Genomic DNA, 16,258 nt, shown 5'->3' on the forward strand with positions numbered 1-16,258 from the left:
TTATTATATAAGAATTATTGATGTAGGCTAGATACTAGTACTTCACCAAATATATTTGTTGCCAATATCTCCTTATTCTGTGGCTTTTTATAGGCTATATGGTTTCCTTTGGTGAAGAGCTTTTAATTTTCATGTACTCAAATTTAGCAATCTCCTCCTTTAAAGGTCAGTGCTTTTGGGTCTCAAGAAATTCTTCCCTAAATCTGCAGTCATAAAAATATTTTCCAATAATGTAGTTTTACTTTTTGCATCTACATTTACAATACATCTGGAATTGACATTTGAGTACAGTGTGATATACACGTACAATTTCACTTTCTTTGCATTTAGACACCAACTGACCTGCCACCGTTTATTGAAAACAACTTCCTTTATTAATATGTGTCAAATGTTCATATACGTGTAGGTTTGTTTCTGTGCACCCTGTTCTATTTATCTAGCACTTAAAGTACAATATTGCCTAGAAATAGTGAATGCAGGCATTCTTGCTTGTCTTGTTTCTAATCTCAAAACTGTCAATATTTAACCATTAAGTATAATGTTTAATGTAGATTTTTGGTATATTTTTATATATGTATTTTTATATATATTTGGATATACTGATATTGGTACATACATTAATATAGATATTTAAGGAACAGGGTTTATTTTTCTGCTTTTTTGTTTGTTTGTTTGTTTTGAGACAGGGTCTTCTCTGTTGCCTAGGCTGGAGTGCAGTGGTGTGATCTCAGCTCACTGCAGCCTCAACTTGCCATAACAGGCAATCCTTCAACCTCAGCCTCCTGAGCAGTTGAGACAAGAGACACATGTTACTAGGTCTTTTTTTTTATCTTTTATTTTTTTTGTAGAGATGAAGTCTCACCATGTTGCCCAGGCTGGTCTTGAAATCCTGGGCTCAAGCAATCATCCCACCTCAGCCTCCCAAAGTGCTGGAATTACAGGTATGAGCCACCATGTCCAGCTGGAACAGGTACTGATACAGATATTTAAGGAAGTTCACTCCCTCTAGTTTTCTAAGAGTTACCAAAACGAAATTTGGATTTCATCAAAACTTTTCTCACATCTATTAAGATAACCATATTATTTTTTCTGTTTTTAATCTGTTAGTATAGTGAACCACATTTATTTCTAATGTTAAGTCAATCCTGCTTCCTTAGATTTTCATCCAACTTAGTCATAATGCATTGTTCTCTTTATATCTTTGTATTTCTCAATATCTTTATAAAAAGATATTGCTACTACCATTAAGGAGTTTTGTAATCCATATTCATTACTGATTGGAAAAAATCATAGGACAATCTCTTTCAGTTGAATTTCATGTCAAAGTTATACTATTACTGGTGTTCTTCCCACTCTGCACTTCCATCCTCTGAAAGCAGTTGTGCAAGACTGGAATTATTCCTTCATTTAATGTTTGGCAGAACTTGTTATGTACTTGAATTTGGTGCTTTCTTGTTTAATTTCTGTTTTTTTTTTTTTTTTTTTTTTTTTTTTTGAGAGATGGAGTTTTGCTCTGTCGCCCAGGCTGCTGGAGTGCAGTGGCACAATCTCGGCTCACTGCAACCTCTGCCTCCTGGGTTCAAGCGATTCTCCTGCCTCAGTCTCCCAAGTAGCTGGGATTACAGGTGCATGCCACCACGCCTGGCTAATTTTTGTATTTTTAGTAAAGATGGGGTTTCACCATGTTGGCCAGGCTGGTCTTGAACTCCTGACCTCAAGTGATCCACCTGCCTTGGCCTCCCAAAGTCCTGGGATTACTGGCATGAGCCACCACACCCAGCCTCTGATTTAATTTCTTAATGGTTATTAGGACTATTCAGGTATTCCGTTTCTTTTAAAAACAATGTTAGTAAATGATATTTACTAAGAATTTATTTCATTTGAACTTTTGAGTACATCTCGCATACAAAAGTTCACAATATTCTCTTACATGTTTAATACATGCTCCATCTATAGTTGTGTATCTTTTTTATTTTTGATACTGGCTAACTGTATCAGAGTTACACTTTAAAAAAAAAAAAACCTTTTGTCTGTTGATTTGCAGTGACACTCTTTTTCATATCAGTCGTACCACAGGTTTGTCTATTAGTCTTTTTCCAAGAATTTTAGGCTTTATTGAAACTCTCCAGTGTGTGTATTTTCTGTTCCATTAATTCTTACTCTTACCTTTATTACGGTCTTTTTTTTCATTTTGGAGATTTATTTTGCTCTTATTTTTTGAACTTAAGAAAGATACTTAGCTTATTAATTTTTATTCTCCTTTCTGTTTCTAAAATATGCACTTAAGGCTAAACATTTCCCCCTAATCACTATTTTAAAGCTATATTCCACAAATTTCTATATGTGATGCTTTCATAATTGTTCAGTCAGTTATTTTTTCAATTCCTATTTTGATTTCTTCTTTGATCCATGAGGCATTTAGAAATATATTTCTGAATTTTAAACATAACAGAATTTTTATTGAAATTTTTGTTATAGATTTCTAACATAAAAATAAGGTCAGATAATATGTTCTGAATACTTTTAATAATTTAAAATGTGTTGAAACTTACTTTATGGCACAGCATATGAGCAATTTTTATAAATATACCATATGTATTAGATAAGAAGGTATACTCTACAGTTGTTGGGTATAAAGTTCTATATTTGTCCATTAACACAAATTTGTTAGTAGAGAAGTTCTATTTGATATGTATTTACTGATTTTTGTCCTTTTCTCCCTCAATTACAAAGAGAAGAATAGAAGTACAGATTTATCTAGTTTCCATGTTGTTTTCTATAAAATTTCCTTATATATTTTGAGGGCATATAATGTACTCATGCTTTTTGCCTCAAAATTTATTCTGTCTGGTATCAATAGATACAGGAACTTTCTTTTCAGTAGTGGTTTGCAGTACTTTTTATCCCCAGTCCTTCCCTACCCCAACTTTTCTTTATTCTTTTCTATATAGATATGTCACTTGTAACAGCACAGTACTGAATTTTTTAAATACTAATCTTTAGATCATTAGTACTCAATATAATTGCTGACTTATCTTGATTTATATTTATCTTATTTTGGACTTTCTAGTAGTTCCTTCCATACTCTACTGTCCTCTACTATCTTGCCTTCTATTTATATAAAATAGTCAAGATTAAAAAACATAAGTTAATCATTCTGTTTAGTGGTTTCACTCAGAAATTAAAACATGTATACTTAACTTTTCAAAGTTTAATTATTAATTTACCCTCCTTCTGGGAACTACAAAGGCCTTGGAAGAACTTATTTACCTCCCTTCCGGCTTATATACAATAACTGTCATGTACTGCAAATCTTTCTTTTTAACTCCAAAAGACATCATTTGTATTGGATTTAGAATTATTAAATTTGCCCATATAGGCCTTGTTATTTGTTTATCCTTACAACTTCAGACTTTCCATCTGAAATCACTCTCCTTTTGCCTGAAGTACACCTGTAGCTTCTACTGTTTCAGTAAAGAAGTCAAACAGGTGTGAGTTTAACTGTTGTTATTCTTGTGAAGGAAATCTGGGTGTTTTCACCCTCTGTCTTTGATGGTCTGTAGTTTCACTATGATGTGTTTAGGTGTAAGTTTCTTTTTAATTTGTTTTCTTGAGAATTTGTGGACTAGTATCTTTGATCAGTTCAATTAAAGGCATTACACTTAAAGATTGTTTTTGTCCTATTTTCTCTACTTCTTTTATTTATGACCAAAAACAGACAGCTTTTTTCCTTTTATTCTGCATGTCTCAACTTCTTTTTTTTTTCATCTTTTCCTTCCCTGCTGTATCCTGAATAATTCTTCTGACTTACCTTCCTCTTCACTAATTCTATCTTCATCTGTATGTCCAATCTGCTACTAGTATGTATACTGAGTTTTTAATTTTGGTTATGTTTAATTTCATTTCTAAAATTTATATCCTAATATTTCACAAATCTACAGGCTATTTTAAATAATTCCATTTTGAAAGTCTGCATTTATGTTTTTAAAAATAGTAAACAGAGCTTTAAAAACAATAGTCTATATCTGACCACTCTAATATCCAAGAAGTCTTACAGGCCTCTTTCTACTGTCTGTTGTTTCAGTTATTTTTCATTCATGTCATATTTTCTTATATATCTGGCCATCTTTGACTTGTGTACTAATTGCTGACTTTGAAAAAAATATTTGCAATAATAATTAGAGACCTGGAATGAAAAAGCCCGTCTCCAGAAAATTATACGATTTTCAGTACTTTTTTTTTTGAGACGGAGTTTCATTCTTGTTGCCCAGGCTGGAGTGCAATGGCACAATCTCAGTTCACCACAACCTCTGCCTCCCGGGTTCAAGCAATTCTCCTGCCTCAGCCTCCCGAGTAGCTGAGATTACAGGCGTATGCTACCACGTCCGGCTAATTTTGTATTTTTAGTAGAGACGGGGTTTCTCCATGTTGGTCAGACTGATCTCAAACTCCCAACCTCAGGTGATCTGCCCACCTTGGCCTCCCAAAGTGCTGGGATTACAGGGTGAGCCACCATGCCAGGCCGATTTTCACTACTTTCTTAATAGCCTTTCTCCAAAATATTCTGTCTCTTGTTTTAACTTACATAAAGTAATAAGAGTATCTCTGGGATATTTTATTGAAGCCAAATTCCTTCCAAATGGTCATTAAGTAGCTAAGTGAGGACTGGAAACCAGGTAGTCTTGCTCCATTTTCACTCTGCAACATACACTCACGCTGACTTTCACATTTTCTGAGGTTATAGAACCTATAACAATAGCACATACTCAGGTCAGGCGAGGTGGCTCACACCTGTAATCTCAACACTTCGGGAGGTTGAAGTGGGCAGATCACTTGAGGTCAGGAGTTCGAGACCAGCCTGGCCAACATGGTGAAACCCCGTCTCTACTAAAAATACAAAAATTAGCTGGGTGTGGTAGCACACGCCTGTAATCCCAGCTACTTGGGAGGCTGAGGTGAGAGGATCACTTGAACCCAGGAAGCAGAGGCTGTGGCGAGCCAAGATTGCGCCACTGTGCTCCAGCCTGAGCAACAGAGTGAGACTCCGTCTCAAAACAAAAACAAAAAAGCAGATACTGAGAATGATGACTATGTAGACTGACAGATGGCCATCCTTTCAACCAACTAAGAAATAATAATGAATTCACCTCTTATAAATATAAATATTAGGCTGAGCATGATGGCTCACGCCTGTAATCCCAGAACTTTGGGAGGCCTGGGAGGCCAAGGCAAGTAGATTACTTGAGGCCAGGAATTTGAGACCAGCCTGGCTAACATGGTGAAACCCTGTCTCTACTAAAAATACAAAAATTAGTTGGGTGTGGTGATACATGCCTGTAGTCTCAGCTAGTTGGGAGGTGGAAGCAGGTGAACCCCTTGAACCCAGGAGGCGGAGGTTGCAACGCGCCGAGATCACACCACTGCACTCCAGCCTGGGAGACAGAGTGAGACTCCATCTCAAAACAAAAACAAAGCACAAGTATATATATGTATGTGTGTGTGTGTGTGTATAAAAAATGTAAGTATTTATAGTATACCTATCTGTTACACAACACATTGTATTTAGGGATAAAAACATGAAAAGACATTGTTCCCTATCATTCCTTTCTTTTAAAAAGGCTATTGTCTAGGGAGAAGCCAAGTGTTCAAACAAAAATTATAATACAGTAAAATAACTACATATAATGAAGTCAGAGGGATACCTGAGAATAAGCTATGGGGTCAGACTATCTGTCAAGCCTGGCACCACCATTTACTAGCTGTATAACACTGGGCACGATACTTAACTTCCAATGATTCAGTTTCTCTAATGGAGAAAGGCATGAAAGTGATAAAGTACTTAAGACTGAAGCAAAAGAGTGCTATAATATTCTCTTCATATGAAAAGAAAAAAACATACTAATGCGTTTCGGAAATGCTTTTAGCCATCAAAGCAAATAAAAAAGAATTTCCTAAAGCTCAACCCCAAAAGAAAAACTAATGACATTCCAACCTGGTTGAAAAAAGTCTGTCATATCTTTCTTCCAATCTTTTCATTTTGGAAGTAGTCACAGTCTCACAATAATTCGAGTGAATATAATAACTCTTCCATCAAGTAATTATATAACCATGGTAAGTTCCTTAAATTCCAGGGACTTCAGTTTCCCATCTACAGGAAATTTCACATTAGATGATCTCTCGTGTAAGTACATAGGTTTACTTTCTCCTGCTAATGCAATGGAATATTATCCCTGAATAAATTAGTGTTCTGCCCTTAACCTCTAATTTGTCCACAAAATGCAAGTACTATCATCATTGATAAGGCGTTATCTTTTTGATATACCTGGTTCATTAATGTTGTGATATAATAAAGCAAATTTTATGTTGCTTCAGTCATTAAAATGAAATTATATATACAAATCTACAAATAAATATTTTATAAGTATCTACAAAACAAATACAGAATTGCTACATCAACTATACTGAATACAGCCAAGAGCCAAGAAAAAAATCTGAGAAGTCAAAATACACAGAACAACTATGCCCTAAAATGTACAATCTATAGATGTCTATAGATGCTTTCTTTGCTCAAAGTTTATTTACTCCAATTTGTAGGTACTGTTGTAGAGATTAGTAAAATGAGCATTATCTAGAAGTAACAGCTGAGATCAACAGATAGATAATCAGATATGAACTAAATAAACAAACACATTGCATCATGGCATCACTACGGGTACGGGGCAGGGGTGTCACATCCATGTTATAGCTAATCATAAAGAAAAAGGCTATGCTGACATATTTATTAAGGCAGAAGTGACTAAAAGAAAAAAGATTTTTTTCAGGAAAATTAAAATTTAAAAAGGGTTATGCTCAAAGCAGTAAGAAAAAGTTATCTTTAAATATCACTAATGAAGAACAAATCTTTCTCTAATTTCGTCAGATAAAAGCAAATGCATGTAAAATAATTTTTTCAATACCACAATGAAGTATATATCAGGAGATACTAGACATACTTTTTACTTTTACCTTAAGTACACAACAAAAAGCCACTTCTTTGAAGCACTTAATTTCATTCTACTTCTTAGTTGATAAAAGCAGATTTTATAGAGCTTTTTATCACAGCTGGTTGTATTAAGGAGATGATAGAATCATTTCTATGAATATTATTTTCTCTATTTCAAGAATTAGAAAACAAAGTAAACCATTTACTTTTCTATAAAAACAAATCCATCTAAGATGGCTTTTAATATTTCTTTGACAAGATAAACTGACAATTTTGCCTTTAACTGCCTAATTAAATAAGTACCAAACTTAAAAGCTAAGTTTTCTATTGTTCATCAAGGTCACATGATTATTCTGTAAAGCTAAGTAGACTTGTGGCATGAAGGTCAGCAAACTATATTAGCAAGCTTGTTGGCTTAAAAAATGCAAACAGAGACAGAAACAAATACAGAAATGAAACTCATTTTAAAATAAAAAATATTTAACATTAAAAAAATCTCAGTATTTTGTATTTGCAAAGCCACTTCTGAATGACAAAAAACTAAAATTTACACCACTTAAAACATAAGAAAGACACATGAGAGTAACCATGCTACACTAAGAAGACTTAATATGGATTATGAGTGCTATTTAAAGCTTATGCTACTTGGGGAGAGTTGAGGACTATGGTTTCCAATTCTTTTGTGAAACACTCTTAGAAAAGAATGAAATCAGTCAATTTATAATAATTTATTTAACTGCCCAGGTGAACACTTTCTATGAGGCATTTCACTATCTCAAAAGAACATATATACCACTTATCAACACGAATATTCAAAAAGCCAAGAATAAAGGTTATTGTGAAAATAGGGAATTTAATTCAACAAAATCTAAGTGTCAGAAAAAATATATAAATGCAAGTATCAGTTTCAGTCAATATTTCTTTGTCATCATTATTAAATAATACTTTTATTTTAAAAGAATATATAACCTTAAAAGAGTAGACATAATTATATAGTGTTTAAAAATCTGAAAGGAAAACAAAAGATTATTTAAACATATTCAAATATTTGCTACAATTTCAAATAAAAGATCAATTTATATCTACATCCCATTGACCGATTGTTTAATGCCTAAATCATAGCTGTCAAATGCCTAATAAATATAACTCTAAAAATATCATACATTTTCATGACAAAAATTAATCACACACAAATACATCTAACAACAAGAAGAAACTAAGGTATTTCAAAAACTATACTTGAGTAGAAAGCTTCACTTTAGTCACAGTCTGAGATAAATTTAGGAATTTAAGATAAAAACATTAAGATAATAAAGTGGTGAAATTAAAGCTTACATTAAACATCAACTTTAATACAGCTACCATTCTGCAAAAAATGAACAAATATCAATATTAATATCTGGGTTTCATTTGGTAAACCCTCAGAGAAATGGGTTTGTTTATATAATTTTGTGTTTATCTCAAGTCTAGAAGGGCTTTAATTTTATCAAAGGGTCATAATATTTCTATAATTAAAGCAAAAATTTATGCCGTAAGCACTCAAGATTCCCACTTTACTGAATCATTACTTCTTAAGTTTTAGCTGAAGAGACTCTAAGAGAAAATATGGAAAAGCCAAGCTGTTTAGCAGCAGTTACTGAAACCTAAGCTTTCACTACAGAATTGTTTTGTTCAAATGAAAGCAGCTTTAAAACGTTAAAATGCCTGGTTTATTTTAATTAAAAGTCTGCAAGAAATTAGAACTGCAAGATTAAACACACAAACCTGGCAATGAAGGAGAAAGTTCATTGTATCCTCCAAATGAAGCATTCCGAACAAGCTTTCGGCCATCAATCCGTGGAGGAAATAAAACAGACGAAACCCCAGTACATGAAGAAAATCTACGTTGTTGTGAGCTCTCTTCTTTCATAGCTCAGAAGGTCTATTTAATGTATATGCTCACCCAGAGGCTAATCAGACCAATATGGCAAAGACAGGCTTTTCTCTCACATCCAACTGTAGCAAAACCCACCACCACAAACAAAGAACACACACATTTAACAGCAAAGGAGAAGGACCAAAGACTGTCAAATCAGCAGTAAACAGACAGAGAAAGCCTGACAGAAAAAGCATTAAACCATGCTGCTAATTTTTTAAAAAAATGAACTGATAAACACTAAAGGCTATTCTACTAATGTTTTCCCTTTTTATCAAGCCACCCTGCACTGAATTGCTGCTTTAGGAAAATAAAGCAAGATCAATACTTAGCAATTCAAGATGAAGTAACAAAGTCATTTTCTCTTCTTAAAAATGCAATCCTTTTATCACATCCATTATGTTTTTGTAGTATCCGGCCACACTTCCCACCTCTTCTGAGTCCTTCCTTCCCAGCTTTTACTTACTTCAAAGATGGATATAAATGTAATGCTTTTTATCTTCCCTGAAGCTTCTAGATTTATATCTAATCTACAGCTTGCCTCAGCCATGATTAAAAATTCATAAAGAAAGATACTCTTTCAAGCACAATGTTGATGGATTCCAACAGTTAAAGCAGAGAATAAACATTTAAGTTTTGCCTCCAGCAGGGATATGAGTCATTAAGACAGTGGTAGTGCAAACCAATCAACAGAGGAGATTAAAATGACACCATAATGCTGTATGCTCTAACATGTTCCTTGAAACAAATACGAGCTGCTACTGTTCCTCTTAATTATATTTAAACTGTTCAAAATATACAATCTATCAATGAGTCTTTCCGGCTTATAATTTTTTTTTTAAAAAGTAACTTTATTATCACAGTGACAAATGTACTATGTTTAAAACTAAGCGACTAGTATTGACATCACGTCATTAAATCTAACAGGTACTTTCCTATCCTTATAATGATACCATCTCTTTATACCTAATCTTTAAAATTCCAAAGAATTCTCTCCCAATTATACTAAAATCCATATACTTTACCCTACCTTAATTCAAATTTAAAAGCTCTAATCAGTTGCTCTCTCTATATGCTGTAGATTGATTTTTTTGGTTATAATTATTTCTTTCAATCTGAAAATACACCCACTCAGCTGGACAACAACCAACTGCGTTAAAATTTACTTCGTGGTTCGTTTTCATAGGTATCTTACCACAAGATCTCAGTTTCCTTCCTTACTATGCATACACTTCAAGGCTGGTTCTCTATTCATGCACAAGATCTCATATAATCTAAGACTTTGTCCTTACCAGAAAGGACACACAAAAAAACCAAAACTCAATTTCTTTCTTTCTTTTTTTTCTTTTTTGAGATGGAGTCTCACTGTCACCCAGGCTAGAGTGCAGTGGCACAATCTCGGCTCACTGCCACCTCTACCTCCCGGGTTCAAGTGATTCTCCTGCCTCAGCCTCCCAAGTAGCTGGAACTACAGGCACCTGCCACCATGCCTGGCTAATTTTTGTATTTTTAGTAGAGATGAGGTTTCGCCATGTTGGGCAGACTGGTCTCACACTCCTGACCCAGGTGATCTGTCCACCTTAGTGTCCCAAAGTGCTAGGACTGTAGGTGTGAGCCACCACACCAGGCAAAACTCAGTTTCTTGCATATGACATATTCTTCCTTGGGCAAAGGCATTTCAAAATCAATTAGTGGAGAATAAGTTTACCACTAATACCCATAATTGCAGCAAGTTTGTGGGTTTTAGGGGTTGGTTTGGTTATTATTTTTTGCTTTTCTCCATATCATAAAATGTACATTATCATTAACTGTAGACAACAAATAATTATAATTCATGCAATGCTGCTTGCCTTTAAAAGCATAAAGAACGTCACAAACAGCATTATACTAGTATAACAGTTAAGCAGGATTTGAAATTAAACTGCATTCAAATCTCTGTTTTATCTTTCCTAGAAATACTTAAACAGTTTACTTAATTTCTCTGGGTCTTTGTTTTCTCATCTATAAAATGCTAATAGTAGTATTGATATTATAGGATTGTTACGAGGATTAAACGAGATGATACATATAAACTCTTAAAAGAGTCTAGGTTAAAATGGCAAAATGAAGATACTGAACAAATGTGTTCCCTCCTAAAACTCAAGTAAAATCAAGAAAAGGGGTATTTTAAAAAAATAAACAAATATGTATATATATCCCAAAAGTATGTATCCAAGAGAGGATATATTAACAACATAAATTTGACACTGCAAACCTTGAGATGAACAAGTAGTCATGGTCTTGCAGATCCAAGAAAGCCAAATCAAAACCAGCAGTAGTAAAAACTGAGAGTCAACCCTATTTACACCAAAGGACCCTTCTGCACATAATTCACAGCACCAAGCTCCTCTGGATCACGAATCAGATAGGCTATTGATGTCAACAATAATACTGGAAGCAGGCCAAAAATATAACCAATATCTTCAAAATATGAAAGAAAACTAGTTTCAATTTAGAATTCCATACCCAGCCAAATTATCAATTATATATTAGAGTAAAATAAAGATATCTTTAGACATGCAAGGTCTCAAAATTTTAATTTCTATGTACCTCTTAAAATAATTTACTACAGCAGACCCTTCTCAGCTGGGGTTCTGCAATACAATTAAGCCTAATGTACTAAGGCATCCATTGTTCAAGATGAATTAAATTTATCTCCCATGCATCTATAATGTTTCCAACCATGCACTGTATCTTTGGGAAAACAGAGAAAATATTCCTATAGGATTTACTTCTGTCATGAGACCCCAGTTAAGAAAGGCTGTACTAGAAGATAAAACTGTACTAAAACATGATAAATCAAGAATGCATGGGGTATAGAAACAGGACGTTCAATATAAAAGAGATGTCATTACCAAAAAGTCCCCCTGCCACTGCACCTTGTTTTTTTTTTTGTTTTTACATTTTATTATTTTTTTCCATAGGTAGTATTTTATTTATTTATTTATTTATTTATTTATTATTATACTTTATGTTCTAGGGTACATGTGCACAACGTGCAGGTTTGTTACATATGTATACATGTGCCACGTTGGTGTGCTGCACCCATTAACTGGTCATTTACATTAGGTATATCTCCTAATGCTATCCCTCCCCACTCCCCCCACCTCACAACAGGCCCCGGTGTATGATGGTCCCCTTCCTGTGTCCAAGTGTTCTCATTGTTCAATTCCCACCTATGAGTGAGAACATGCATGCACCATCTTTTTTGACACATGGGCAAACTGCTTGGGTGAGCTTTGCCCAAGTTCTTTGTTGACACTGGCTTGTGTGTCTGACTGTATGCTGATAAAACTTCTTTTCTTCCAAGCTGATGTTTGGATCAGTTGAGAATACTTCCAAAACAAGGAAGCATTCTACTTTTTACTTATTCCTGGTAGAACATGGTGAGCTAAAAAGCAGAATATACCTCTCCTGGTCATATTCCTGCCAGGTGTCCAGTAACTAAACCACAAGCAATAATGAATCCTGTCTTTCCCAAGACCCACTAATTATCTTGTCAAATGCTTTCTTCAGACGACTTTTGTTAAACTCTCAAATAAATCATTAACAAACTATGGCTCAGAGACTCTTGCTCAGTTTATCTTCCAGCAATGTTGCCCTTTCCTTACCCAACCAGGTTTGGGCTTGCTACTGTTAAATAAGCAGGAGGCCAATGGCCTGAGGCTACCTCTGTACTTTTAGTTCCCAATAATGAACTACAAGCTAACTTTGGTATGTAAATGAACAGAAACCTAACTTAGGAATCTAATATTTGTAACAAATAGGCAGATCTCTGCCAATCACAAGCAGGTGAGCTTCAGACAATCACAGGCAACAAACTAATCAGATCACGTTCAAATAAGGCAGAAGCCCAGCTGTAGCCAATCAAGCTACTTCTGTATTTCTGAGTTCTGTCTATAAATATTCACTGCTTATGTTTCAGAGTGGTGCTCTCTGGACCTCTTCTGGTTTTGAGTGTTGCACAATCCATGAATCGTTCTCACTCAAACTCTGTTAAATTTAATTTCTCTAAAGTTTTTCTTCAAACACACTCTAAATAGTGTTTAAAGAAATAACCATAAATTGTCTAGATATGCACACATGATGGTAACATTACTAGAAAAAAAGAAAAGGCACACAAAAGTGAGGATTCTGGTTACCTGGAGCATGTAGAGGGCATATAAAGGGGAAGAGATAAGGATCAGGAGATATATATAAGATCTCCTCTAAATCTGGGATGCTGGGTATGTAAGTATTGGTTTTATTATTATTATTTAACTGTAAATGCATTTTATATACTCTTCAGACTGCATGAAACATTTCACAGTACATATACATGTAAATGTCTTTTTCTTAAAACAAAGTTCTCAGATTGTTGCCGGATACATAGAAAACATTTCAATGTAAGCTATTATTATGTCCAGGATCTTCATTCAACAGTTCAGAAAAGGCAGGTAAGAAAAACAAAATATTACTAAATACAATAATAGCAGGATTTATTTTCCCTTCCCTGATAGCCACCTGTTACCACTTTATCCTTCCTTCTACTCTTTGAGTAATCCTAACTCAAACCAGTCATCTGTACTCCTTCTCCCACAAGATGTAATCACTGGTGTTTAATTATTTAGAAATTCAAGTAAGAGTGCCATCTTTCTTACCTCATCTGAATGGTGGTAAAATAAATGTGGTTTAGCCAAAGATGTACCATAGGTTACACCAACTTCATAAAGCTTCCATTAACATTCTTCATGTTAAAGGTTTTACAATATTTGGTAAGCTCAAAATACCTGGGAAACTACTTGGCAACCTAAAAAAGTATTATTTCAAGAGAAGCAGTGGAAACATTATATGATAGCATATTTCTGGATCCTAAATCTGTTTAATTATTCTCTACAACCTACCTTGCCTATACATCACAGACTCATGAGGATGAAATTATATATATGTATACCCACACATATGTGTATATGTGTATTGTTTTGATCAATTTGATCATTTATGTCACATAAATGTAAAGTAGTAATAAAATAGTTATATTTCAAATCTATAATTCAAAGAAAACCATTATATTACAATAATCTCAAGACAGGATGTAATTGCTATAGACTAATTTCACAAGGGAAACACAAATACTCTTTTCTTCAATAATTAAAAAAAAAAACTACTAAAAATTTTAATGGCAATTGTTCATTCAAAACCAAAATCTAGATCACTCTAAAAAGCTAAAGATGTATTTTTAAAACATTATATATACCTTTGTGATTTCAATTTAATTTCAGAATTACTTATAATCACTACAGATTTTTGTAATTTTAAAGTAATACTAAGGACAAAAGAGCATCAATGTTGCAAGATCATCATGACAGTTTTAAGCTACGTGAGGCATTTATGTTAGAAACAGATTCTGGTCTTGGGATAAACATGTACTTATTTAAAAGTGTTTTTCAGGATACAAGTCACCACACATTGTTAAGTTGAAAAATCAATTTGGTGGGTCGCAAACAGTGCTTTTAAAAATTAAATGGGTCAGGATAGAAAATATCAAAGTGCATCCTACTCTGATATTAAAGGGCAAATTGTTTCATGTTGTTTTAGGCTTTTTACATAACTATTTACTATGTTTTGGGTAGTGATATAAAATATATGTCTTACAAGAGACCATGGTCCAAATTAGAAAACACTGATGTAAATGATATCTTTCTTCTGAAATTCCTTAATTTTAAAAAATAAATAATTACAAAATGTTATTACCACCTTGCCACTGAAGAGACCAACTACATATATCTTATATGGTCTAGTGGCTCTTTCCATTTGAAAATGGTAGACAAACAAAGGCAAATACCATAAAAGGTCATAAGAGTTTCCGGAATCTGCTAAATGCCCACAGAAAATGCCCAGCCTACATTTCTTTCTGTTAAGATAAAAGATGCAGACTGGGGAAGATACCTCATTGGACAATTGGAACTTTAATGGGTTATCTGGACAAATTCCAGACCATCTCTATTTAAGAAAAAAAAAATGAATGGCAAACATAGCTGATATTCTGAAACAACCTAATTAGTATTTGGAAAAACCCCTTTAAATTCTATAAAATTCTATGTGCACACTCATGATAGAAAACACTGAATTACATTAGTATGAAATCACTGTAAGAGTTACACATTTTATCTTGAATCTCAAGATAATAAACCTAGGCTTTAAGAGATTTTAAAATCCTTAAAGCAGCAGGACAAGTTCGAGAAAGATCAAAACATTAAGAACAAAAATCAACCAACAAGAATTTAAGAAATTACTATGTCCAGACACACAGAGAACCACCACTCTATAAAATGAGTATCTGAAGACTGTTGTACACAAATTCAGCAGTAAGTTCCCTTACAGAACATATTAGAGCAGCTCAGGCTTAGTAAACAAGTCTATTCATAACATTAAAATGATCTGTAAATCAAGATGGAGCACATAAACCAAAATGGGAGCATATAAATTAAGATGGGAGATAATAAACTTTGCTTTAAAATAGAAAACACAACAATAAGGCTCTCCGTCAATTTCTATCTTCTAATAGGTCAAAGTAGTTTCTTAGCTGTAGTTAGCAAAATCTTACTAACCTTTACTAATAATTACATGGCTGAAAATTATACCAAGCAATCTTATTGTCCTACATTTCCTCAGAAAACACTGCTGTAGATTCTCCATTATCAGCATTAAATATGTTCTCAACATGAAAGCACTTATAAATACACATACAAAAATAAAAGGATAGCTTAAAACAATTTTAGATAGCATTCTTGTCCATGTACCTACATTCATTGCAAGAAGTGTAAGACCGTACTTTCCTCTGGATAAAAAATTCTTTATAATTTCATATATATAATTAAAATCATCCAATAAAAATTAAGTGAGCACCTACTATGTGCTGGGAACTATGTTAGGCACAGCTATGTTAGGCACCTTAGCTTCCGCTCTTACTGAGCTTTCAATGTGAATGAGTACATGTTCATTATATGTTGACTGAAACACAGAGACACTATTCCCACAAAGTATTAAATGTTATATGAAATGCTTAGTCTATTCACAGGTTTGTGAATAGACTATTTACAAAAATCTATTTATAACTAAAAATGTACTAAACTAATAGTACCTATCCATGCAACCATCACAATACTACCTCATAATTAAATAGTATAATTTTAATGAGTGTTCTGTGTATGTTCTCAATAAATTCAAACAACAATGTGACATACAAAAGGAGTGTCCTTGTTTTATGTATAAAGTAATCTGGATGAGAGGCACATATTCAAGGTCACACAGTAAATGTGCAACAGAGACAAGATTAGAAT

The 16,258-nt window shown here is 33.7% G+C and overlaps 1 protein-coding gene across 13 annotated transcripts in view; it reads right to left on the reverse strand.

Moving 5' to 3' along the window:
* OSBPL8 (oxysterol binding protein like 8) overlaps positions 1 to 16,258 on the reverse strand; it is a 217,602-nt gene that overhangs the window by 65,841 nt on the left and 135,503 nt on the right. Inside the window, exon 1 of one of the 13 annotated variants that reach the window (XM_050748535.1) lies at positions 8,747 to 11,858. The exons of the other annotated variants lie outside the window; for them this stretch is intronic. Within the exon in view, the coding sequence (XP_050604492.1) occupies positions 8,747 to 8,891 (145 nt within the window). The 5' untranslated portion in view covers positions 8,892 to 11,858. Of the gene's footprint in view, positions 1 to 8,746; positions 11,859 to 16,258 lie in introns of those variants that run through there. 13 annotated transcript variants of the gene reach the window in all.

The sequence above is a fragment of the Macaca thibetana genome, chromosome 11, assembly GCF_024542745.1.
Source record: "Macaca thibetana thibetana isolate TM-01 chromosome 11, ASM2454274v1, whole genome shotgun sequence".
Taxonomy (NCBI): domain Eukaryota; kingdom Metazoa; phylum Chordata; class Mammalia; order Primates; family Cercopithecidae; genus Macaca; species Macaca thibetana.